The sequence below is a fragment of the Schistocerca americana genome, chromosome 4 (genome assembly GCF_021461395.2).
Source record: "Schistocerca americana isolate TAMUIC-IGC-003095 chromosome 4, iqSchAmer2.1, whole genome shotgun sequence".
Lineage (NCBI taxonomy): Eukaryota > Metazoa > Arthropoda > Insecta > Orthoptera > Acrididae > Schistocerca > Schistocerca americana.
Window position 1 is genome coordinate 293,364,469 of NC_060122.1, and position 24,786 is coordinate 293,389,254.

At 37.5% G+C, this 24,786-nt stretch overlaps 1 protein-coding gene across 1 annotated transcript; it reads right to left on the bottom strand.

Annotated features, from left to right (window-relative positions):
* Positions 1-2,689: 2,689 nt before the first annotated feature.
* On the bottom strand, positions 2,690-12,131 carry LOC124613429 (ribonuclease H1-like). The gene is made up of 3 exons (XM_047142131.1): positions 11,996-12,131; positions 11,249-11,418; positions 2,690-2,839 (listed from the first exon to the last, which is right to left on the bottom strand). The coding sequence occupies exons 1-3, from the start codon at positions 12,129-12,131 to the stop codon at positions 2,690-2,692; spliced, it is 456 nt and encodes a 151-aa protein (XP_046998087.1).
* Positions 12,132-24,786: the final 12,655 nt, after the last annotated feature.

Here is a 24,786-nt window from a genome sequence, read left to right on the forward strand (position 1 = left end):
ATAGCCCTGCATTTATTCCTAGTTTTTACTCTGTGTTAATATAATTTTATTTGGCAGGAAGTTTTATTTGACAGGTTTATTTTAGTGTCCTTTGTAGAGAAATCTGTTTTATGTAGGCCAGTAATCTTTCCTGGCCAACCTATTGCTCGATTTTGTTCCTTTGATGGAAAATATTTTAAGTTTTTAGTGTGATATTGTTATTATGGCTGCTACAAGCAGCTACACATTGTCATGGAGAAGGAAACCATGTGGCCAGTGGCAGGTACAGCAGAACTGCGTGTCTGACACCTTGTTCCTGTGGTGGCCACAGCACACAGCAGAGCCTCATGCCTAACGCCATGCGCCTGACGGTGAAACATCCATCACTAAACCTGCACCAATAAACAGTTTGTTGTTTTAAGCAATTTTCATGATGTCTAACAGCTTGCAGTAGTATTCTGAGTTCATCATTTTTCTGTTGTGAAGGAAGGTACTGAATGTCACATCCTTAGTAGTAGTCGTAGTTGTAGTAGTAGTAGGCTTCTAAGGGACTCGAAGCTCCTGTGCTGATTTCACATGATTCCTCCAGATTCTGTCTTCTGATGCCTCTTGCCAGTTATTTATTTCCAATCTTTCACATGTGCAATCAATTTCATTGCACCAAGTACTCCTGGGTCTCTCCTTAGTCTTTTGCCATATGGCTTCTCCCTGAACATTCTTGCCTTTTGCCATATGGCTTCTCCCTGAATATTCTTGCCTTTTGCCATATAGCTTCTCCATGAATATTCTTAACACAATTGGTCTGATTTCATCCTCATCAGATGTCCAGCCTATTGCAGTGTTCTAGCATTTATTATGTTTACTGTCATTCGTTGTTGAGATAGCTCATGTATTTCTGTGTTGTGTCTTCTCTTCCAGTATTGTGATTAATTGTCATAATATGGACCAAAGATTTTTTCTATAAACTATATTCTCAGACACTTGTAAATGGTGGTGTTCTGTTTTTGTTAGGCTCCATAATTCTGCCCCATAGATTATAACTGGTCTGATGATTGTATTATATAACTTTATTTTAGTTTTCCTAGTCAGCAGTTTGGACTCTAAGAGATTTTGTATTGCATAATATGCTCAGTTAGCATTTTGCAGTCCCACTTTTATTTCTATCTGTCTCTGATTTTGTTAATCTATCACTGATCCCAGAAATTTGAACTGTTCGACATGCTCGAATTTGTGTTCAACTATTAGATGTGATTGGTTATCCCATTGATCTCTACATCTTTGAACTATCATGTATTTCGTTTATGACTGTCACATCCTTTGTATATGAAAATATAAAGTTGGTTTACTTACTAACAGCATACTAATTTCACTGTTCTCTGAAGTATCATTATGAAACCACAGATTATTAAAGGTCTCAGTGCAATGCAAAATTTCTAAAATGTACTCATAACAAACTTGGCAACATGGGGAACAGACCACGTGTTGCCAAGGTTGTTTTAAGTATGTTGCAGAATTTGCACTGGGAAGCTATTACGTGGCTTCCATAGAGTCCCGATCTCTCCTCATGTGGTTTCCATATTTTTGGAGTCCTGAAGAAAGACGTTCATGGCTGTTGATTTGCTTTGGATGAAGATATCCACAACTGGTTCTGCAGGCAACAGCAAACACTTTTCCACGAAGGCACTGACCACCTTGTCTCATAGTGAGATAAATGTGTTAACAATTATGGTGATTACTTTTGAAATAATAAACAAATTCTTGTTTTCATTTGACTGTCCCTTATATGTTGCCAATGGCCTTGTTACAGTGGTAACACTGGTTCCCGTCATATCACTGAAGTTAAGTGCTGTTGGGCTTGGCTAGAGGGTCTGCAGAGTGCTGTTGGCAAGAGGGGTGCACCCAGTCCTTGTGAGGCCAATTGGGGAGCTACTTGATTGAGAAGTAGCAACACCAGTCACAAAAACCGATAACAGCTGAGAGAGCAGTGTGCTGACCACATGCCCCTCCGTACCTGCATTCAGGGTTGAGGAAGACACAGTGGTCAGTGAGTACCATTGAGCCTTCTGGCCTGTTCAGATGGTGTTCCCTCCCCCCCCCCCCCCCCCCCCCATTTCCCCATATGTTGTGACTTTGTGACTCATAGATGTGTAGGTTGGATAGTAGGCAGGTTACACACAAAGTGCAGTGACCCAGGTTCGTACTTGGTCTAGCACAGAGCTTCGGTGTCAAAAAGGCCCACAGTACTATAACCTATGCCACACAGGGGAAGACTAATTCTGAAAGTAACCAGTAATTGAAGTTCAGCAAAGTACACTATACAGTATGTGAGGGGTTTGAAATGTAGGAGGAATGTAAATGTAACAGGTGTTGTTGAACTATCTCCAGAAGCAGCAGCATATGTCATAATGTGTAAGACGATGAGACTGACTGTACTTACGTTAGCTTTTTTTATTGTTGATAAGTAAATGTCATAGCATTATTATATCCGTGCATTTTTGCTTTTGAATGATATGTGTATGAGAGAACCCCTGCAATGAACTACTGAAGTTAGAATGCATGAGAAATGAATAGTCCAATATTCCACAATTTGTAGTTTTTAAAGTGATTTATTTGTTCCACAAATACAGGAAATGATATTATTCAAATCTTTAATTTAGATTCATGCTGTAAAACTTACTTTCAGAATAAAGCAACTGTAAGAAGATAAGCATCAGTAAAATCTACTGTAATTCTCTTTGGATTTCAAATTCTCAGAGAGTGTAGCATCACCAGCATCGTTTGCACTCATCTGGGCTCCCAATCTTGCGAGTGCATCTGCTTTCTGGTTGCCTTCAATACCACTGTGTCCAGGAACATAATGCTGTAAGCAAAGAACTTTATAGTGAACCTCCTCAAGCAAAATATTCCAATTAAGCATTCCAATTGCTTGTCCTACACAGAACTCAGTACTTGTGAGCCAAGCGCCATCTATAGTTTCAGGATGTCGGTAATGGAACTCTCTCCAGTCAACCAATTAAGATAAATAAAACTCAACAGAAAATTGAGCTTCTTTTGTACATTTTTGGGGATAATATATAATTTGGGGACAAACAAGTAAGCACAACTATTGCAAAGGAACCAGTAACGATAGATGCAATTTGCTAGGTTGATATCTCCATCAATACATTCTTACTCAAAAACTTGCACTTTCAGTATTGTGCACCATACCATCGCAACATGTAGAAGGAATCAAGTTGTAAAACTTACCTGCAATGTTAAAATTTGTTTTATGTGCCATTCCACTGCTTACCTAAATGTTGAGTGGTTAACATCATTAATTCATTATTTGTATTACACCAAACATAAAGTGTAGTAGAAATAACAGAAAGTAAAAATAGAGAACATTTATCACACTACAATTAATGTGCATGATAATCTGATTTTGTAATGAATTCTGTTACTCAAATATGAGAACATTTGCATAATCTATTTTGAGCAACTCATTGTTTCCTGTCATTGGCGCGTAAGTATGTAAGTGCATTTTAATTTTTTCTGAGATATAACACATTTCTTTTGCAGAGAATTCAATGATAAACATATCTACAAAATATTTATATTAGTTTTTTCTGCCATTTAATGGAAGGAGTGAAGGTAGCTATTCACAATTTGATTGTGTTTCATAGTCCAGGGTGATATCGGGTAATGAGTTGGTACACATCATCTGCAACTAGTTCTTAGACCACTGATTCTCAATCTAGTCAGAAAATTAATAACATTATGTGGATGTGGTGCAGGAGGTCTGTTTTCAGACATGTTTTGCTGGATTGTTCCTATCTGTGAAGGCTGTTACTTTTTACTTAGGAAGATTTCATCAAGTGTAATCACAATTAGTAAGACCCGTATCCCAGCAACTATTCCATGATGCTAAATTGTCACTATACAAAAATATTGCAGGACCACTATCTCAGGCAATTACAGCCTTCTGCTGGAATTTTTTGTGCTAACAATTGCACAGTATGTGGTTTACAATTAGTAACAGTAATTTAAGTTTTTTATGCTGAGAGATGGTGTAATACTGAATTTCTTTTATTTCCACTGTGAGATAACTCAGAAGAGTCAGATGTTTAAGCTGATGATGATGATGATGATGATGACAATCACGATTATGTCCTGTTGTTTCCTGAGCTTTTGTCTACTCCAGGTAACATCAGAAATTAGGACAGGTAGTTACGTAGAACAAATTGTCAACAATTATGTATCTCCTTATCCACTGACAGATGAAAACAATGTTGAGAATGAAACTGAAGTTTACAAACAAAATGATGAAATAGGTCATTGTACAGTTTGTGACCATTCGAAGGGATACATTTACCTTCATCTACTCAACGAAACCTACTATGAACTTTGCTTTGATAGACAATGAATATGTGCATGTTTAAAAATTATTTCTACAATGGCCAGGATCTGATTTCAAATGAATTTGTAAGCCAAACAGAAGAATAGTGCACAGTGGAAACAGCCTGTCGACATGAAGAACCAGAGCCAACTACGAGAAAAGAAGATAAGTAAAACGTTTATTGTAAATCTTACTCCTCTCGTATTTTTGGGAAAAAAAAGGCTTCAGCACCGAAAATAGTAGTAACAATAACGACAAATCGTGGGAGGGGGAGATTACAGGGTGATATTGTGAAGGGGTGGCAGTGTGTGCAAGGTGATGGACCTGATTTCTGTCCTTTATATGGGAAGTTGGGCTGCAGGTGACAGAGTATTAAAATCCTTGTGGTAAACTGCCAAAGCATTCACAGCAAAATGCTAGAAGCTGAGGCACTCATGAAAAGCTGTGAAGCTCACATAATACCTGAAATTGACAGCAGTGAGATTTTTGGGGAAAATTTGAGTGTATATTGAAAGGATAGGCAAATCAGAAATGGAGGTGGTATATTTGTCACAGTAGACAAGAAACTCGAATCATCTGAGATAGAAATTGAAGCTGCATGTGAGATTGTTAGAGCAAGGCTCAGTATCAAGGGTGTGCATAAAATGATCCATCTATTGCCCACCAGACTCATCTCCTGGTGTAATCGAAAATATGAGAGAAGACCTCAGTTCACTTGTACATAAGATCCCCAATGATACTGTAACCACTGGTAGAAACATTCATCATCAAACAATTAAGTAGGAAAATTACAATTTTGTTAGTGGCAGATGTGATAAGACATACTGTAAAACATTACGAAATATCTTCTCTGAAAACTACCTAGAACAGATAGTTAGGAACCCCTCCCATGATGGAAATACATTGGGTCTAATGGCAACAAATAGACCTGACCTCTCTGCAGATGCCCTCATTGAACTGTTATCAGTGACCATGACATGGTTGTGGCAACAATGATTACCAAAGTATAAAGGACAACTAAAACAAGCAGAAAGATATATATATTCAGTAAACTAGATAAAAAATCAATAACGTCATATCTCAATGAGGAACTTGAAACTTTCAGCACAGAGGAACTATGGCTCAAGTTTAAAGAAATACTTGACAATGCACTGGGTGATATGTACCCAGTAGAACAGTTCACAATTGGAGGGAGCCTCAATGGTATACAGTCACTGTAAAGAAACTTCTAAAGAAACAGACATTACTGCATAATAGGTGTAAAACAAAGTGTAAGCCTATTGTTAGAGAGATGCTGAATGAAACGTGTTTGGCAGTCAAGAGAGTGATGTGTGATGCCTTCAATGGCTACTAAAAATGTTGTTAAATGATCTTTCACAGAACCCAAAGAAATTCTTTTCATATTCATTCACGGTACCAATGTTAGTGTCCAGCTCCTAGCAAATAAGACAGGATCTGAAATTGAAGGTGGCAAAACAAAAGCTGAAATGCTTCACTCTGTTTTCAAATGTTTCTTAACAAAGGAGAACCTTAGACAAATTGCCTCAATTTAAATCTCATATCATTGAAAAGTGGAATGAAATAAGTATTAGTGTCAGTTGTGTTGAGAAACAGCTGAAATTGCTGAAATTGAACAAAGCTCCAGGGTCCAGTGGAATCCCTGTCAGAGACTACGGTATACTGACTTTGCAGCTGAGTTAGCACCACTTCTATCTATAATCTATCACTGATCCCTCAAACAAAAAACTGTGCCCAGTTCTTGGAAAAAAGCACAGGTCATTCCCATCTACAAGATCAGTAGAAGAAGCAATCCACAAAACTACCATCCAATATCTGTGACATCAATTTGTTGTAGAATCTTAGAATGTATTCTGAGCTCAAACATAATGAGGTTTCTTGAACAAAATGATCTCAATGCCAACCAGCTTGGATTCCAAAAACATGGAACATGTGAAACCCAACTCGCACTTTACTTATGTGACATACTGAAAGCTTTAGATCAAGACAGTGAGGTAGATGCCGTACTTCTTAATTTCCAAAAAGCATCTGACCAGTACCACACCTGTTCTTATTGCCAAAAGCATGATCATACAGCATATCAAGTGAAATTTGTGACTGGATTGAAGATGTTTTGGAAGAGAGGATGCAGCATGTCATCTTGGATGGAGAGTCATCTTCAGATGTATATGTAACTTCAGGTGTACCAGAGGGAAGTGTGCTGGGAGCCTTGCTGTTCATGTTGTATATTAAAGAACTTGCAGACAATATTAATAGTAACATCACACTTTTTGCAGATGATGCAGTTATCATAAGTGGTGCAAAGATTGGCAACGTGCTTTAAATGCTCAGAAATGTAAAATTTTGCACTTCACAAAATGAAGAAACTTAGTATCCATTGACTGTCAAGGAATCACTGTTGGAGTTAGCCAACTCATACCTAGGTGTAGCACTTTGTAGGGATATGAAATGGAATGATCATTAAGGCTTAGTCATGGGTACAGAAGACGGTATACTTTGTTTTTTTGCTAGAATATTGGGGACATGCAATCATTCTACAAAGGAGACTGCTTACAAATCACTCATGCGACTGGCTCTAGAATATTGCTCAAGTGTGTGGAACCCAGACTAAATAGGACTAACAGTGGACATTGAACATATAAAGAGCAGGGCAGCACAAATGGTCACAGTTTTGTGTGGTCCATGGGGGAGTGTCACAGAGATACTGAAGGAACTGGACTGTAAGATCTTGAAGATAGACATAAATTATCCCTAGTGAGTCTATTAACAAAATTTCAAGAACCAGCTGTAAATGATGACTCTAGGAATATGCTACAATCTCCCTATGTATTGTTCACATACGGGTCATGAGGATATAATTAGAATAGTAACTGCAAGCACAGAGGCATTGAAACAATTATTCTCCCTGTGCTCCATACAGGAATGGAATGGGAAGAAATTATAATAACTGGTACAGTGGGATGTACCCTCTGCCATCTACCTGACATTGGTTTGCAGAGTATAGATGTAGATCTAGATGTAGATGTACCACAGCACAGATAAGAGCACTTGGATGCCCAAACATGCCAACACGAACTGTTGTGAACTGCTTTTTGGCAGTGGGACCTAGCAATCACACAGCTAACCTGTCTTTCATTCGTGCCACAGCATCAATGTGCACAGCTTCAACTGATGCGATCAGAGAATCATTTGGGAGATGGAATGCCATGCCGTTGCCTTCAGCAATAAAAGCAGATTCTGGATGCATGCAAGTGATTGTTGTTTGCCTGTACAATGTAGACCCAGTGAGCACTATCTTACAGAGTGCATTCATCCAAGACAAACTGGCCCCACTCCAGGCCTTATGATCTGGTGTGCAATAAGCTACAATTCTTGTTTATCCTTGGTGTTTCTGGAGGAGACACTAACCAGTACTCAGTACATGCACAATGTTGTTAGACACATTCTTTTGCCTATCTTGTAACAGGAAGGTGATGTGTTGTTCCAAATGAGTAATGCTAACCCACACACTGCCCACGAACTCAACGTGCTCTGGAAGACATGCAGTAGCTTTCCTGGTGAGCAAAATCTCCAGACTTGTCTCCAATTGAGCATGTGTGGGCTATGATGGGACGCGAATGTTTTGTCAACCAACAACTCTTACTTAATGACATGAGCAGGTGTGGCATAATGTATCCCAGGACAGTATTTGCCATCTTTACGATAGACTTGTCTCCAATTGAGCATGTATGGGCTATGATCGGACGCAAATGTTTTGTCAACCAACAACTCTTACTTAATGACATGAGCTGGTCAAGCAGGTGTGGCATAATGTATCCCAGGATAGGATTTGCCATCTGTACGATTGACTGGATGCCAGAGTCAGCACCTGCACTGCCGCGTGTGGAGGCTACACCGCAGGCTAATATAGGTGTTGCACCTGGTACCTCAGAACTGCGTGTGCTGTTGATCTGCAAATGTAATCATTTTATGTACTACACATGCATTGTTGGGCCAATAAATCTTGAGTGAAATGGACCCTCTATAACGGTGTACTAATTTTTTCGCTCTCCTCTTAATGAGATTCAAGGAACCTGACATTGGGGTTGGGTGAAACAGAGAGAGAGATTTATAGATCATCAAAAAATGCTGGTTTCATCCTAAGAAAAACAGATGAAATAATCATACACTGTAGATGTATGTTGAATAAGAAGGACCACGACATGGAATGTTTTGACTGTGGATGCCCTTATACAAAGTGTTATGTTCAAAGTGGAGATTTATATACTATTTATTGCAACCTGCTGACGAAAGTAGTACAAAGGAAGTATAGGCTGTATTGTGGGCCATTAACTTACTGTATGAACAAGTTTACTGTGAGGAATATTTTCCTTATGAACTTGATCAGTCTAGGGTAGTTCCAGTATAAAAAGTTTCAGACCAATTTCCATAGCCCCAGATTTTTCTACAGTGTTGGAATGTATAATTTATCAACTGTTTATCTGTTTAATTTGAAAAATCTAGGAATAATTTTAGTATTATGAAAAACCTTTCAACAGTCAGTGTCGTAGGATCTGTAGAAAATACCTCCTTCTGGTGTTTGAGGCTAAGGGATTTGCTCAAGTAACCTTTTGCACCTTTAGACTGTGTGCAATGAACAACAGTTCTAGAAAAAATAGATTTCTATAGCATAAGAGATAACAGCCTTAAGCTATTAAAATCCTATCTACAGAACTGTAAGCAAGTTGTCTGTGTAGGCAAGAAAGTGTCCAGAATAAGTTAACGTAGAAGTTCCACAGAGATCTATGATGGCCCTTTTTTGTTCCTAATAAAGATTAATGACCTATCATTATTTATTTCATCTAGTACAGTACTATATTGAGATGATAATATTTTTCTTATCTGACATCGCTTTAAAACGTGTGTTGAAAAAGCACTTACTCAAGCATCCTACTGGTTTTGAGCAAATGGATTCCTGCTGAATGAGAACTAAACTCAGCAGATGGTTGTTACCCTGAAAGATAATCTTCCCTCAGATGATCCAATTAAAGTTTTTGGAGGTAAAATTTAGATGATAAATTGTCTTGGGGTCAACAAGTAAAATAATCAATGGTATGATGACTACAGGCACTTTTCTCAACTTTTTTCTTTCCTTTGGGGCAGCAAAGTATTTTCAAACTTTGCAACACTTCTACATGTGATCCTTTCCCTAGATACGAGAAAGCAAACACACGTATCGCATACATTTTTTTGTCATGGAACGACTATGAGATACAATTTTACAAATTTATTACTTCAAGAAATGACTTAGCAATAAATTTTTTTTATTTTCTAGGTATTAGATTATTATTATTCTAGATATTAGAATAAACTACATTAAAAAAATCTCACAGCTCATCTGACAAATATTCACAACATACCAATGTGCCACAACATGGTGGTTAAGAAACACTGATCTATAGAAATTTATTCATTTAGATAATTTATGAATTTTGTATGTGAAATATATATTATAATGTTCTCTTTTCTATTTTTCATAACATAATATCTATATAATTTTGTTGGGAATGTCTAGTTGAGTGCATGACATGTAAATACTGCAGAAGTTTTAATTTATACGAAGAAGAAGTTGAACATGCAAAATGTGGAGAAAATATACATTGTTACAACATAAAAGGCAATATATGCATTTGTACTCCATCCCACAGACTGTCAAAATCAGTTAACTGTCATGTATTCATGTAGTATATATTATTTTATGAACTTTCACAAACTGTACTAGCTCTGCTGAACAAACATGCAAACAAACTGGTTAGTTTCCCACCTACTCTATGGTATAAAGGAATTTATTAATTGTAATATATTATAACATTAATGACTAACCTTATTAATTGTGTTGCACTATGTATGTGATGTCTGTTGCTGCAATGGCCCAGTGACAGTAAGTATTATTATTACTATATTTATTATTATTCCTGTTCAATCATACTATTTACTGTGTTTCGTGTGAGTGTCACCAGTAAACACTGTTTTTGAAGAGACCTCCAAGGTAAATCATTTATGCAGATCAAGAACAGTTGTGAGCCTAGGTCCAATACTGGCAGAACACTATATTTATTGATTCTCCACTCTGAATTTAGTCTTATCCTTTTATTTCATCAATGTTAAATTAAACAATCTCTTCTTAGAACAGGATACTTTGAGCCTAGATGTTAGCCACCCTTCATCTTGGTTTTCACTGTAATTGTTCATGTTTTGTGACAGAAAACTGGATTCAGTGGGATCTAATAATATTTTTAGAAAATAATCAGTTACCCATCTACAGTGCACCCTTGGTAGCCTACTTCCTAATGTCCATTCATTATTTTCTCTCTGAATAGCCTGACTGAATCATTGTTTATAATTTTGCACAATTATACTTTTCTTTTCTTAGCTAAAACTGCCATTTGACTGTAATGGTCAGATAAACCACTTATTAAGTGTTCAAATATATATCATGTAACACAGTTTGCTAGGTAACACTTTACTTTTATAATGGTCAAATTAAGTGGATCTGGGAATAGATTTGAAGTGCTGGAGAAAATTGCAAAGGTTTCTTTCCCATTGGTAAAAATTGATTTGTTATTTTGTAACACTCCATTCCTAATCTTCTACCTGAGAGTTTAATCATACAGAACATATCTTTTTATTTACTAAAGGTGGATGACTCACAAGCTTCTAGAACCTGAATTTATGTTTGGGTAAGAGAAAAGATGAAAGTAAGACAGAAATTTGAATACTTATCCCTGCATAATCATTGACTACTTAATTTCCAATTGCATCTCTGATAATGCCTTAGAAAGTACAGCTACCTTAGAAACTATAGCTATAATATGACATAAGGCAGATTTTATTTACCCATCTGATTTCCATTCCACTGTCCGTTATTGCATCGTATAGTACTTTGTAATCTTCTTGATTCTGGGCCCAGCTACCGCCTGCCTCTAAAGTGCAGCCAGCCTTGCTCCAGTGAGATGCACTCTTTACCAAAAATTCAGAATCTGTTTTGATGCATAGCTTTTTTATACCTGTAAATCAGAGATGGGAAAGTTACTTTTTGGAAGTAACTAAGTTGTAGTTATTGTTACTTTCCAGGAAAAGTAATTTATGTTAGTTACAGTTATAGTTACTAAACATCAAAAGTAACTATATCAGGTATATTATAATTGTAGCTCATCTGTAAACAAATGATTAACCTTGTTCACATAGAAAGGAAACCTCCATAAATGTCAATCAATAATTAAACATTTTGTCTACAGCCTTTTTTATCTCAATACATTTCAGTCAAACTGCTTGTTCATTTTCAACATAAGTTGTATTTCAAATGTTTTATCTCCCAATTTGCCCCTCATTGCACTCATCACAATACCTCCTACACTGAAAACTCACTCTACAGATGTACTACTTAATGTGCCTGTATTATATTCAGTTATGACTGTCTTGATTATAGGAAAAAACATTGATCATCTGTATATCTGTTGAAGAATTTGGTAAAAATTGTTAAAGATTCAGTTGAGACATGAGGTTAGTGTGTTTGAGTACCTCAGTTGCAAAACACAGTAACTGTAAAAAAAATGAAAAATGAGATAGTGGTTTTCAATTTACCATTAGCTGCAAGAAGAATAATACTTTCATTTCTGAAACCAGCTATAACACCTTTGAAATTAGAACAGAAATTTGTAGACTGTTGCAAAAATTGATAGTGTGAGTTGGACAAGGATGCAAGACCTGCTAAGTGCATGATGCCATGTTTACTTTTGCAATACATGCTAAAACCATTGAAACAACATGTCCATCTTTACAGTTACAGATGCAAGAGCTGTTACTTAAGCTCCATAAGGATTACATTGAGCATGAAAAAATGGTATATTGTTGCACGTAGTTATGAAGATGGTATTTACTTTCAGGGTTAATTTGGCCTATCTGCTTCCTTTGACAAATGAGCTGCATGATTTTTCACATTAATTATGAAGGAATTCTGACTTTTTAGGTTGTGTGTGTTGATGTCAAAATGGGTGTTCCTCCTTCAGTTTTTGTGAATTTTACGAAAATGTATGAGACTGGATATGGTGCATCAAGTCTGCATAACTACAGTGTTGAGGAAGGAGATAAAATTAATCCAGAGAATGGTTTCAGTGAAAAAGAAGTTGTGATTTTTGAGACAAACCTGTGACATCTAGAGAATGGTTTCAGTGAAAAAGAAGTTGTGATTTTTGAGACAAACCTGTGACATCTGGAAAGAGAGAGATTTACAGGGCACTGTAAAAGGACAGAAAATAAGAGCGCAAGATGAGATTAAGAATGTAAAGGCTCCTATGAACTTATTGATAACAATCTAATGATTATTTAATTCTGAGATAGTAATGCAGTGGTTTAACACTGATCTGTTAGTATAGATTTGAGTTCAACAAAATGGATATTTACTTTGTTTTACCTAGAGGAGAGAAAATGCAGTCAAAAATGTGAGGGGCTACAGAGCAGCATTTGCGGGTATTATTCAAATTGATAGAGGTAGATAACGCAGACTGTGTCAAAAATATTTTGAGACTCCCACTGAATCAAGGGGAGGTGACAGGTGAACACACAAATATGAAATGAAGAAAGAGGCTGCAATTCAGTACATCAAAGAGTTGAAATCACTTCAAAGCCACTATTCCAGGAGCAAGAACTGCAACAGATAGTATCTTCATAGTGAGCTATGGTTATTACAGAATGGTATTCAATAACAATTTTAATACTGGCTTTGGAATCCCGTGTGTAGACAAATGTTCAACATGAAATGACACAGTTTCAGAGACTTTACTGGTCCCATACAGATACGATTTTATTTATATAGATTGAAGCAGTGAGTGAAAATTTGTACCAAGACTGGGAATTGAACCCAGGCGTACTGCTTACTAGGCAGGTGCATTGTTCGCTAAGCCGCCTTGACACAGTGGTTCATACAAATGCACAGATTACACTGGCATGCCTCGCTTCTTGATTCAAATTCTCACTACTGCCCAGCCTACTTAAAATTCCCTCTTACAGATGAGCAGAATTGCCAAGGCTCTCTATGTTCTGTAATAGTGCCTCAGCATTGAATGTAAATGGGGGATCCAGGCTGAAACCCATGTACAGGTACTTATACAAATGAAATGATTTCATGTACATACCAGTAGACTGTAGCAGCGAGTGAACATTTATACCAAGGTGAGGAATCAAAACCTAGGTCTCCTGCTTACTAGACAGGTGCATTATCCCCTAAGTCTTTGAAATTGTGTCATTTCATTTGTATAAGTACCTGCACCTGGATTTCAGGCTGAATCCCCCAGTCAAATGGTTCAAATGGCTCTGAGCACTATGAGACTTAACTTCTGAGATCATCAGTCCCCTAGAACTTCGAACTACTTAAACCTAACTAACCTAAGGACATCACACACATCCATGCCTGAGGCAGCATTCGAACCTGCGACCGTAGCGGTCGCGCGATTCCAGACTGCAGCACCTAGAACCGCTTGGCCACCCCAGCCGGCAATCCCCCAGTCACATTCAAAGTTGAGGTGCTATCAAAAAAGATGGAGAGCCTTGACAATGCTATTCATGTGTAAGGGGGAATTTAAAGTAGACTGGGGGGGGGGAGGCAGTGAGGATTTGGATTGAAGAGAGAGGCTTGCCAGGGTAATCTATGCAGTTGTGTGAACTGCTGTACCAAGGTGTGTAAGTGGTTAACACACTTGCTAAGTAAGCAGGAAAGATCCGGTTTTGATTCCTAGCCTTGGTACAAATTTTCACTTGCTGCTTTAGGCTATCTGTATGAGACTGTATGAGACCAGGAAAGTCTCTGAAATTGCATCATTTCATTTATATAAGTACTTGCACCTGGGTTTCAGGCTGGATTCCCCATTTACGTTCCATGCTGAGGTGCTATTACAGAACATAGAGAGCCTTGGTAATTCTGTTCGTGTGTGAGGGGGAATTTAAAGTAGTCTGGGGTGGCAGTGAGAATTTGGATCGAGGAGAGAGGCATGTAAGGGTAATTTGTACAGTTGTGTGAACCGCTGTGCCAAGGTGGCCAACACACCTGCCTCATAGGCAGGAGAACTGGGTTATTTTCACTCGCCACTTCAGTCTATATACATAAAATGTTCCACATGCTCATCCATTAAGAATAGAATTGCAGCCAACAAGATGCCCTCAGACAGACATGAATTACAATTGCAGCTTAAAGTTCTCAAGCTCACAAGATGGTTTTGCAAATGGTCTACTCATTTTGTCTCTCAAAGAAGAAAAAAATCTTCCTCCTCATAATCAAGTACTCCTGCTTCTTCTCTGGCAGGGTCTGTAACTGCTGTTTGTTTGTAGCATGGCTTCCACCATATGAGCCCTAGCTACACAGGCATGTGGCTGACCCATCCAGTTGGTTCTGAATTTTGGGTGGAACCACGCAGAAACATGAGGAAATGAATGTAACATTAGAGAGTGCATGTTATTCACAAGTGATGTGTCATTTGCCTGCAGTATATTCATTGTTGCATATATAATTTCCAGATAAAAATGTTATGAATGAATGAACGAATTAAATGCAGTAATGGCACTACAAATATAATTCAGACAGCAGACTTTTCTATGTGAAATTTAGAATATTATACACAAATGATAATTATTAATTGTAGCCATATCGTTGATCAAGTGGTGTCACAAACAGGAAGACGGAGAAACATGCAGAAACAAAATGCCAATAAAGCATGGTGTTCAGCTGGGCTGCAGGAATAAAATGTGTCATCAGCAGCCGCAGCAAAAGGTTTCCAACAAGTATAATGTGCTCATTGATGAAAAGATTGAATTTTGAACACCCCCCCACCCCCACCCCAAAAAAAAATTGAGGTCGGCATTATGCTGTCTTGAGATTCCTGTAACGAAATAGGTTACATACTATAAAAAAAGGTAATGACACTTTTACATTGTTACTGATAAAAACAATTTATTAAATTAAGGTTACATCCTTTATGGAAGTAATAATGCTGTTGCTGACTGTTACCAATGAAAAGTAACTGTTACTAGTAATGCTGTTAGAAGTAACACATTACTCCCCAACTATGCTATAAACATATATTAAATGTCAACAGTCCAATACGAAATAAATGAAAAAAGTTACCTCAGGTTAAGTTTCCTGACATTAATCTGCAATTAAACTGCGTGTGCCATGAAAAAATAAATATCTTATTAAAACCAGAAGACATCAAATAGCTGAATATATTTAGTGACCTAATACCATCATAGGACAGAATGATTTTACATGAAAATAAACCAAAGACTAACGACTCAAAAAATCTACTAATTGAGTGGAACAGAGTGATAGTCACACAATAAATGTAAAATTTTTGTCAACAAGAAGGAACAGGGTGAGAGAAGAAAGTGGGACTGTGCCAAATAAACAAAACCTAGGCTCTGAATGCTTAAGTATTTCAGTTTTTCTGCATGTGTTAATATTTTGTGTCATTACTTCAGTGTAATGAAGTTACAGAGTGACAGATATAGGTCTGACAAACCTTAAGTTATAACTACAAATACTGTTGACATAATAAGCAGTATATACAGTGTGCCACACTGCTTGTCAAATGTGACTGAAGAGGATTGTTACACACACAAAAGGTAGAGATTTGTAATATACAATACTGAACCAAATAATTACCAACTACAAAATAAGTGCTACGAGTTCTGTGAACAAAAAGAATGAGTTCTCAACCTGGGGGCCACGCAGACCTCGTGGGAGAGGATACTGATATTTATGGGCAGGGCCGAGAGGGTGGGGGTGGGGGGGATGCACAGCCAGCTCAGAATAAAGCAGAAACATACAGTTACCCAAATCAAAAATTTTATTGTCTTATAGCAGTTAGTGAGTGCATTTTTGTAGAGTTGACAGCATCAGCTTTGCTTCATATGTCAGAGAGTAATTGTTGACACAATATATTCTTTAGTATGCACTGTGCATTCTCAACTCAGTATTATGCCTGTTGTGCTCTGTAGAAGTAAACAGTAGTTTTATTGGGTTTGTACAGTGAGTGAAACGTTCTGCTAGAAGAAAATTGTAAAATGAAGCATACATCAAATATTATTGAAAAAGACAATGTCCAACAACCACAGTGTCATTATGGCCTGTGCATCTGGAATGTCATCTAATAATAGCTTACATGGCGTTGAAAAATATACAAAAAACGTTTTTGTTAGAAGAAGATGTCCTTTAAATCTGTTGGTATCTTTCAGCAGGAAAATGAGAAAGTTATTGAAGCATCGTATGAAATTTCTCTCTCAACAGCAAAACACAAAACCTACTAATGAGAAATTAATCAAATATTCCATTCTTGAAGCAACCAGAATTGTTTTTGGAGAAGACAGTCATCAAACAATGGGCAACATACCTCTTTCAATCAACAGTGTGTAACATAGGATAAAAACCATCATACAGAATGCATTAGATGAGTATGTGCCAAGCAAGATCGTAAGAGATGGAAAAGAGCCACCGTGGTACAACAACCAAGTTAGAAAACTGCTGCAGAAGCAAAGCGAACTCCACAGCAAACATAAACATAGCCAAATCCTTCCAGACAAACAAAAATTACATGAAGCAAAATGTAGTGTGAGGAGGGCTATGCGAGAGGCGTTCAATGAATTCGAAAGTAAAGTTCTGTGTACTGACTTGGCAGAAAATCCTAAGAAATTTTGGTCTTATGTCAAAGCGGTAGGTGGATCAAAACAAAATTTCCAGACACTCTGTGACCAAAATAGTACTGAAACAGAGGATGACAGACTAAAGGCCGAAATACTAAATGTCTTTTTCAAAAGCTGTTTCACAGAGGAAGACTGCACTGTAGTTTCCTCTCTAGATTGTCAAACAGATGACAAAATGTTAGATATCAAAATAGATGACAGAGGGATAGAGAAACAATTAAACTCACTCAAAAGAGGAAAGGCCACTGGACCTGATGGGATACCAGTTCGATTTTACACAGAGTACGCAAAGGAACTTGCCACCATTCTTGCAGTGGTGTACCGTAGGTCTCTAGAAGAGCGTAGTGTTCCAAAGGATTGGAAAAGGGCACAGGTCATCCCCGTTTTCAAGAAGGGACGTCGAACAGATGTGCAGAACTATAGACCTATATCTCTAACGTCGATCAGTTGCAGAATTTTGGAACACGTATTATGTTCGAGTATAATGACTTTTCTGGAGACTAGAAATTTACTCTGTAGGAATTGGCATGGGTTTCGAAAAAGACGATCGTGTGAAACCCAGCTCACGCTATTCGTCCACGAGACTTAGAGGGCCATAGACACAGGTTCCCAGGTAGATGCCGTGTTTCTTGACTTCCGCAAGGCGTTCGATACAGTTCTTCACAGTCGTTTAATGAACAAAGTAAGAGCATATGGACTATCAGACCCATTGTGTGATTGGATTGAAGAGTTCCTAGATAACAGAAAGCAGCATGTCATTCTCAATGGAGACAAGTCTTCCGAAGTAAGAGTGATTTCATGTGTGCTGCAGAGGAGTGTTGTAGGACCATTGCTATTCACAACATACATAAATGACCTTGTGGATAACATCGGAAGTTCAATGAAGCTTTTTGCGGATGATGCTGTAATATATCAAGAGGTTGTAACAATGGAAAATTGTACTGAAATGCAGGAGGATCTGCAACGAATTGACGCATGGTGCAGGGAATGGCAATTGAATCTCAATGTAGACAAGTGTAATGTGCTGCGAATACATAGAAAGAAAGATCCTTTATCATTTAGCTACAATATAGTAGGTCAGCAACTGGAAGCAGTTAATTCCATAAATTATCTGGGAGTAGGCATTAGGAGTGATTTAAAATGGAATGACCATATAAAGTTGATCGTCAGTAAAGCAGATGCCAGACTGAGATTCATTGGAAGAATATTAAGCAAATGCAATCCAAAAGCAAAGGAAGTAGGTTACAGTACACTTGTTTGCCCACTGCTTGAATATTGCTCAGCAGTGTGGGATCCGTACCAGATAGGGTTGATAGAAGAGATAGAGAAGATCCAACAGAGAGGAGCACGCTTCATTACAGGATCATTTAGTAATCGTGAAAGCGTTATGGAGATGATAGATAAACTCCAGTGGAACACTTCGCAGGAGAGACACTCAGTAGCTTTTGTTGAAGTTTCGAGAACATACCTTCACCGAGGAGTCAAGCAGTATATTGCTCCCTCCTATGTATATCTCACGAAGAGACCAAGAGGATAAAATCAGAGAGATTAGAGCCCACACGGAGGCATACCGGCAATCTTTCTTTCCACGAACAATACGAGACAAATAGAAGGGAGAACTGATAGAGGTACTCAAAGTACCCTCTGCCACGCACTGTCGGGTGGCTTGTGGAGTATGTATGTAGATGCAGATGTAGAAATGGCCCAAAATGTGACAGAACGGCTGCTTTTTGCATTCCAGTGTGATGATTCTACTAGTATAGCTCAACAATGTCCTCTTAATAGTATAGTGCTGATTTGTGAATGAGAAGAAAGTAATGGAAGAACTATTGTTTTCTAAAAACTTGGAAACGAAATCAAAAGCTTCTTATGTATTTTCTGCCATTAATGAATATTTGGTTAAAAATGGTTTACGTTGGGACAGAGTTATGAGGATTTGTACAGTCAGGGTACCAGCCATGTTAGTTCATGAAGTATTGGCAGAGAAAAAAATCCTGATCTTATTATCTCTCACTGTTTGAGCCACAGATGAGTCCCAGCTTCTAAAACCTTACCTAAGAAACTAAACACTACACTGAAAGTGGCTATCAGTGTAGTAGACAAAATTAAGTCAAGCACAAGTGCAAGCATATATAATCATCTCAATGCTGATCACTAATCTTTAATCTTTCGTACACAAAGTCTGGTGGCTCTTGAAGGGTAATATGCTTAGCAGGCTGCATGAAATGAAATCAGAGGTAGAACCATTTCTTTGGAGTCAAGGGAAAGCTGATCTTCATTATCCATTCACTGGTGAGTGCCTTATTTTCCCTGGTACATCGTGAATAATCTGAATTTGGAAAGACAAAATAGAAACACCTCTATAATGGATGCCAATGATGCTATAAGAGACTTTTTGGAAAAGGCACAATTATGGAAGTATCCCCTGGATGCTCCAATTACTAACTTTTCATCATTCCATAACTGAATTTTCATCATTCCATCAATTCAATGGAATTCCTGATAGCCAAAAGTACAATGTCAGTGAGTGGAGGGTTATCACTGAACACCAGGAACAGCTTCAAGAAAAGTTCAAACTTTATTTTCCTCATTTGTCTTCAGAAGACTGGCAGTCGAATTTAAATGTGATTCAAGTGCTGAAGAACAGTTTCAACAAATAAGGTGTGAAGAATTTTGGGCCAGTTTCCTTCCTATTTATCCAGGAGTGGCGAAGGAAGCCTTAGAAGTATCCATACAGTGCTCATCTAGGTACGTATGTGAGACCAATTCCCGACACCAGCCATCATGAAAACAAAACATCACAGTCACCTAAAAGTGGAGAGTGATCTTACACATGCTTGAACTAGTTTGAAACCAAATATTCAGGAACTACTTAAAGAAAAACAATTTCGACCTCCTCATTGATGTTCTGAATTTTTTCTTGTGACTTTCATCACATTAAAAATTGTTAGATTTCAAAAATATAGTATAAGTAAAAAACAATATCATAAGGTATTTTAAGTAAGACAAGATATTTCTATTTCAGCTTCCAAGTCCTTTGAAACACTATAGTTTTGTATTAATCTATGTTTGATAACCATCTTTTACTAAAATTTGGGTTGCAGAATATTGCCAAATAAAAGTTTTTAAAATAAAATACACATAGGGGGCATAAGATATTCTGGGGGTTGCACCAGATAGAAAATAGTTAGGAACCACTGAGTTACAAACCACTGAGTTACAATCAAGGGAAGTAGTGAGACCACCCTATTAGTTTCTAGAAATAGAAAAGAAAAATAGTAATAACAATAATGATATGCTTTACTCACCCATAATAATTTCATAATCTTGGACATTATCACTTTTTTACATTAATGGCATCATTCCACAAATATAATAAACTAGCCAACTCCACAGTGCTTCGCAATTGTTAAATATAATGGGAATTGTATATATGACTTAATCTCCTTTTCACCCCCCCCCCCCCCCCCTCTCTCTCCATCATTCTCATCCTGCCCCCCCTCTCATTGTCCATCAACTCCTACTCCCTCCATCTCCCTGTCCACTACCTCCAACCCCCTCTCTCTGTCCATCATCTCCTCCCCCTTCCCAATCTCCTCCTCTTTCCAACGCTCTATATTCATTCCCCCCCTTTTGCCTATCTCCTCTTCCTCCTCCTCCAAGTCACTTTGACCTTGAGAATTGTTTATTGTTATTGCAAATTCAGATTCTGTAGTAGTATTCTAACCATACAGTGATAAGCCATAAATACAACTTACCTGTCTTCTGTGCAAACTGACTGTGAGAAAGAAAACAGAACAGCTAATTGTTGTATATACAATTTTCTTTGAAAAATGTTTGTAACAAGAAAGAACATGTATGGGAGAAACACTATGTCTAATGGTTTAAATGCCCTGCTATCACAGTTAAAACTGGCTGCAAGAAGAGAACAAAACTGCACTGTTTCACAGCAGAGCACAGTGCAGTGTGCAATGAGTTTTAACAGAAATCTGTACATTGTTGTTTAAAGACGTATATAGCTCATATCTGTTTGAATGTTTATTAAAGTGTTTCGTGAAAATTTGAAGGAAATTGGCCAAGTACTTTGAGATTTTTGTTCACAATGTTTTCCCTTTCTACATTAAACAGATAGTTATATATTATATACAGCTTAGAAGAAAGATTAGGGAAAGGCAAACCTACATTTCTAGCATTTGTAGACTTAGAGAAAGCTTTTGACAATGTTGACTGGAATACTCTCTTTCAAATTCTAAAGGTGGCAGGGGTAAAATACAGGGAGCGAAAGGCTATTTACAATTTGTACAGAAACCAGATGGCAGTTATAGGAGTCGAGCGGCATGAAAGGGAAGCAGTGGTTGGGAAGGGAGTGATACAGGGTTGTAGCCTCTCCCTGATGTTATTCAATCTGTATATTGAGCAAGCAGTGAAGGAAACAAAAGAAAAATTCGGAGTAGGTATTAAAATCCATGGAGAAGGCATAAAAACTTTGAGGTTCGCCGATGACATTGTAATTCTGTCAGAGACAGCAAAGGACTTGGAAGAGCAGTTAAACAGAATGGACAGTGTCTTGAAAGGAGGATATAAGATGAACATCAACAAAAGCAAAACGAGGATAATGGAATGTAGTTGAATTAAGTCGGGTGATGCTGAGGGAATTAGATTAGGAAATGAGACACTCAAAGTAGTAAAAGAGTTTTGCTATTTGGGGAGCAAAATAACTGATGATGGTTGAAGTAGAGAGGATATAAAATGTAGACTGGCAATGGCAAGGAAAGTATTTCTGAAGAAGATAAATTTATTAACATCGAGTATAGATTTAAGTGTCAGGAAGTCGTTTCTAAAAGTATTTGTATGGAGTGTAGCCATGTATGGAAGTGAAACATGGACGATAAATAGTTTGGACAAGAAAAGAAGCTTTTGAAATGTGGTGCTACAGAAGAATGCTGAAGATTAGATGGGTAGATCACATAACTAATGAGTAGGTATTGAATACAACTGAGGAGAAGAGGAGTTTGTGGCACAACTTGACAAGAAGAAGGGACTGGTTGGTAGGACATGTTCTGAGGCATCAGGGGATCACAAATTTAGCATTAGAGGGCAGCATGGAGGGTAAAACTCGTAGAGGGAGACCAAGAGATGAATACACTAAGCAGATTCAGAAGGATGTAGGTTGCAGTAAGTACTGGGAGATGAAGAAGCTTGCACAGGATAGAGTAGCATGGAGAGCTGCATCAAACCAGTCTCAGGACTGAAGACCACAACAACAACAACAACAACAACATATACATTTAAAAAAATTACAACCTATCTCTGCCCAAATGTTCATGAGAGTATTGTGTAAAACTTGAAGTAAATCGATCAAGTACTTTTCGAATTTTTTGTACAGCATTAACCAATGACCTGTCTATAGATGTATGTAAAAGAATAACTTATCGAATACTATTAAGTAAATCTTTACTGCCATTAATATACCAAAACTGAATATAAGTGCGAGACAGTTAAGTCACAATACACAAAATCAAGGCCAAGGTATGATTTTTGTTAAATTGTGCAGTACAATGTAACAAAGTTTCTGGCATATGCAAGTAATTTTCAACTTCATTTTTATTTTATCGGATACTCTTTCTGTGGCAATCGAAGAAACCTATGAAGAGAACTTCAGTGACTAACAATCAAATAATAACAAGATAACATCACTGCAGATCACTGTATCGCCACCAGGAAAAGAATTTCCGCAAATGTCTGCCCTACTGTACAAAATGTATGCAAACACATAGCTCAGGTATGGTTTGTGTGTCTGTTACTATGACTGTGGTACTGAGTGCTAAAAATGCCAACCTTCAACACATACATGTTTATCATGATTTGTACTTTTTCCTTGAAAAAAAAAATTAATAAGTTTTTAAGGTGCTTAAAAATGTAAGAAGTTTCTAAGGAGTCCCTGCTTGCCTGTATACACAGTGACGTGAAAACATTTAATAAGTGAAACAGCTGCAAGTTAATAAATAGTAAACTTCAACAAATTATCTTTCACATACATTATATAAACTGAAAACACAAGAATACATTTACCTCACTATTAAGGCATTTCTTCAATGAATTTGAAGTTTCTAGCACAAGCACCGCTTTGTGCAATGATGCTGATTTTTAGATCACAGTATGAAAAAGTACTTCTTAGTTTGGCCACAAATTATACTTAAAATGTACGATATTGTAGCGAAAAACATATGGAAGTATAGTCATGTAATTACATAACAAAAAAAGCTAGAAGCCTCTAAGTTTGGTCACTTTTTATTTTTTATTTAACACATTCAGTTTAACATGGGATAGCAGCATTTTTCCGCTTAGTTCTTTACACTCTTCTTGTTCCTTCAATTTGTGTCTTATTTCACTTACTTCCTCCAGGCTCTCCTTAACTGTTCTTCGGATAGTGTTGACTACCATCAGAACTGTGTACCTTGTTTACTAAGAACAAAATGCAACATCCATAGTCTTCTATGATCACTCTGAGAACTCATCAGGAAGATTTTGTCAGCTTTCCAACATCAGGGTCGAGAGAGACAGAGAGAGAGAGAGAGAGAGAGAGAGATAGAGAGAGAGATGGTGTGTGTGTGTGTGTGTGTACATTCAGCATAAGAATAATTGCTATTTAATTGCCACTGCGTTTTTGTAATCAACATAAGAACAATTTTTATTTAACTACCAACACATTCACCAGTAATACATTTTCGACGAAATTAAAGATAAATGTGACATAAGTTGGTCTTCATAAATACACAAACAGAATAAAATCAATGCTGGGGCATTATATTGGTAACACACTTCCTGAAAAAGTTTTTATTGTTTTTGACAGAGCAAGGTAATTTACTGTAGAGCTTGCTGCCTTTATGCCTCACACTGTCATGGTATTTCCTCATTCTCTGATTTATCAAATGAATGTTACCTCTACCACGGGTGTGATAATCATACACATCAGTATTTGTTTTAGATATATGGATGTTTTTATTTATCAATGAAACAGTCTCAGGTTGTATATGCTTGGAACGGCAGTATTCCCAGTTCTTTAAAGATTGGCTTGGTAGGCATATGTAGTGGTACTGGAAACATGATCTTGACAATTTGTTACGCATAATAAATATTTACTTGTGTATTGACACCCAGAAAGGAATGCCACACGAGATGACTGAGTTAACTAGTGGAAAGTATATAGTTTTAATGGTTCTCAAGTCAAACCTTTGAGAGAGAACTCTAAAGGCATAGCAAAGGCTACTTTGTTAATACAGTAGTTTATCTCTGTGAATATTCCACTGTAGTGTGTTGTCTATCCAGAGCCCCATGGATTTAGTCTCATTGACCTGTTCGATAATGTTCTTGTCTACGCTTGAAAGTCTCTTGGGCATGAAACTGGACTGACTGATCATTGTAGAACAAATTTATGACGGTGTAACATGCCATCTTCATCAAGTTACTCCTGCTGACTGACGTCCTGGACCAATGGATGTGACACATATACTGGTCATCTCCCACCCCCACTGATCCTGTTAATGGATCACTTGATGTGGCAGCAGTGATGGTGTGGGTAACTCGTGCTCGGGAGTCAAGTTGTGGTCCTCAGCCTATGCTCCGCCTTCACTGTGCTCACTGTTCCATTTCCACTGCATTTGGAGAATTTTCAGTGCTGGAGT

Coding starts and splice junctions, on each gene's coding strand:
- LOC124613429 (XM_047142131.1), bottom strand. CDS start 12,131: ATGCACTTAGCAGGTCTTGCATCCTTGTCCAACTCACACTATCAATTT. Junction 11,419..11,995: donor TATTCTTCTTGCAGCTAATG/GTAAATTGAAAA, acceptor TCTGATTTACAG/GTATAAAAAAGCTATGCATC. Junction 2,840..11,248: donor GTGGAATGGAAATCAGATGG/GTAAATAAAATC, acceptor CTTTGCTTACAG/CATTATGTTCCTGGACACAG.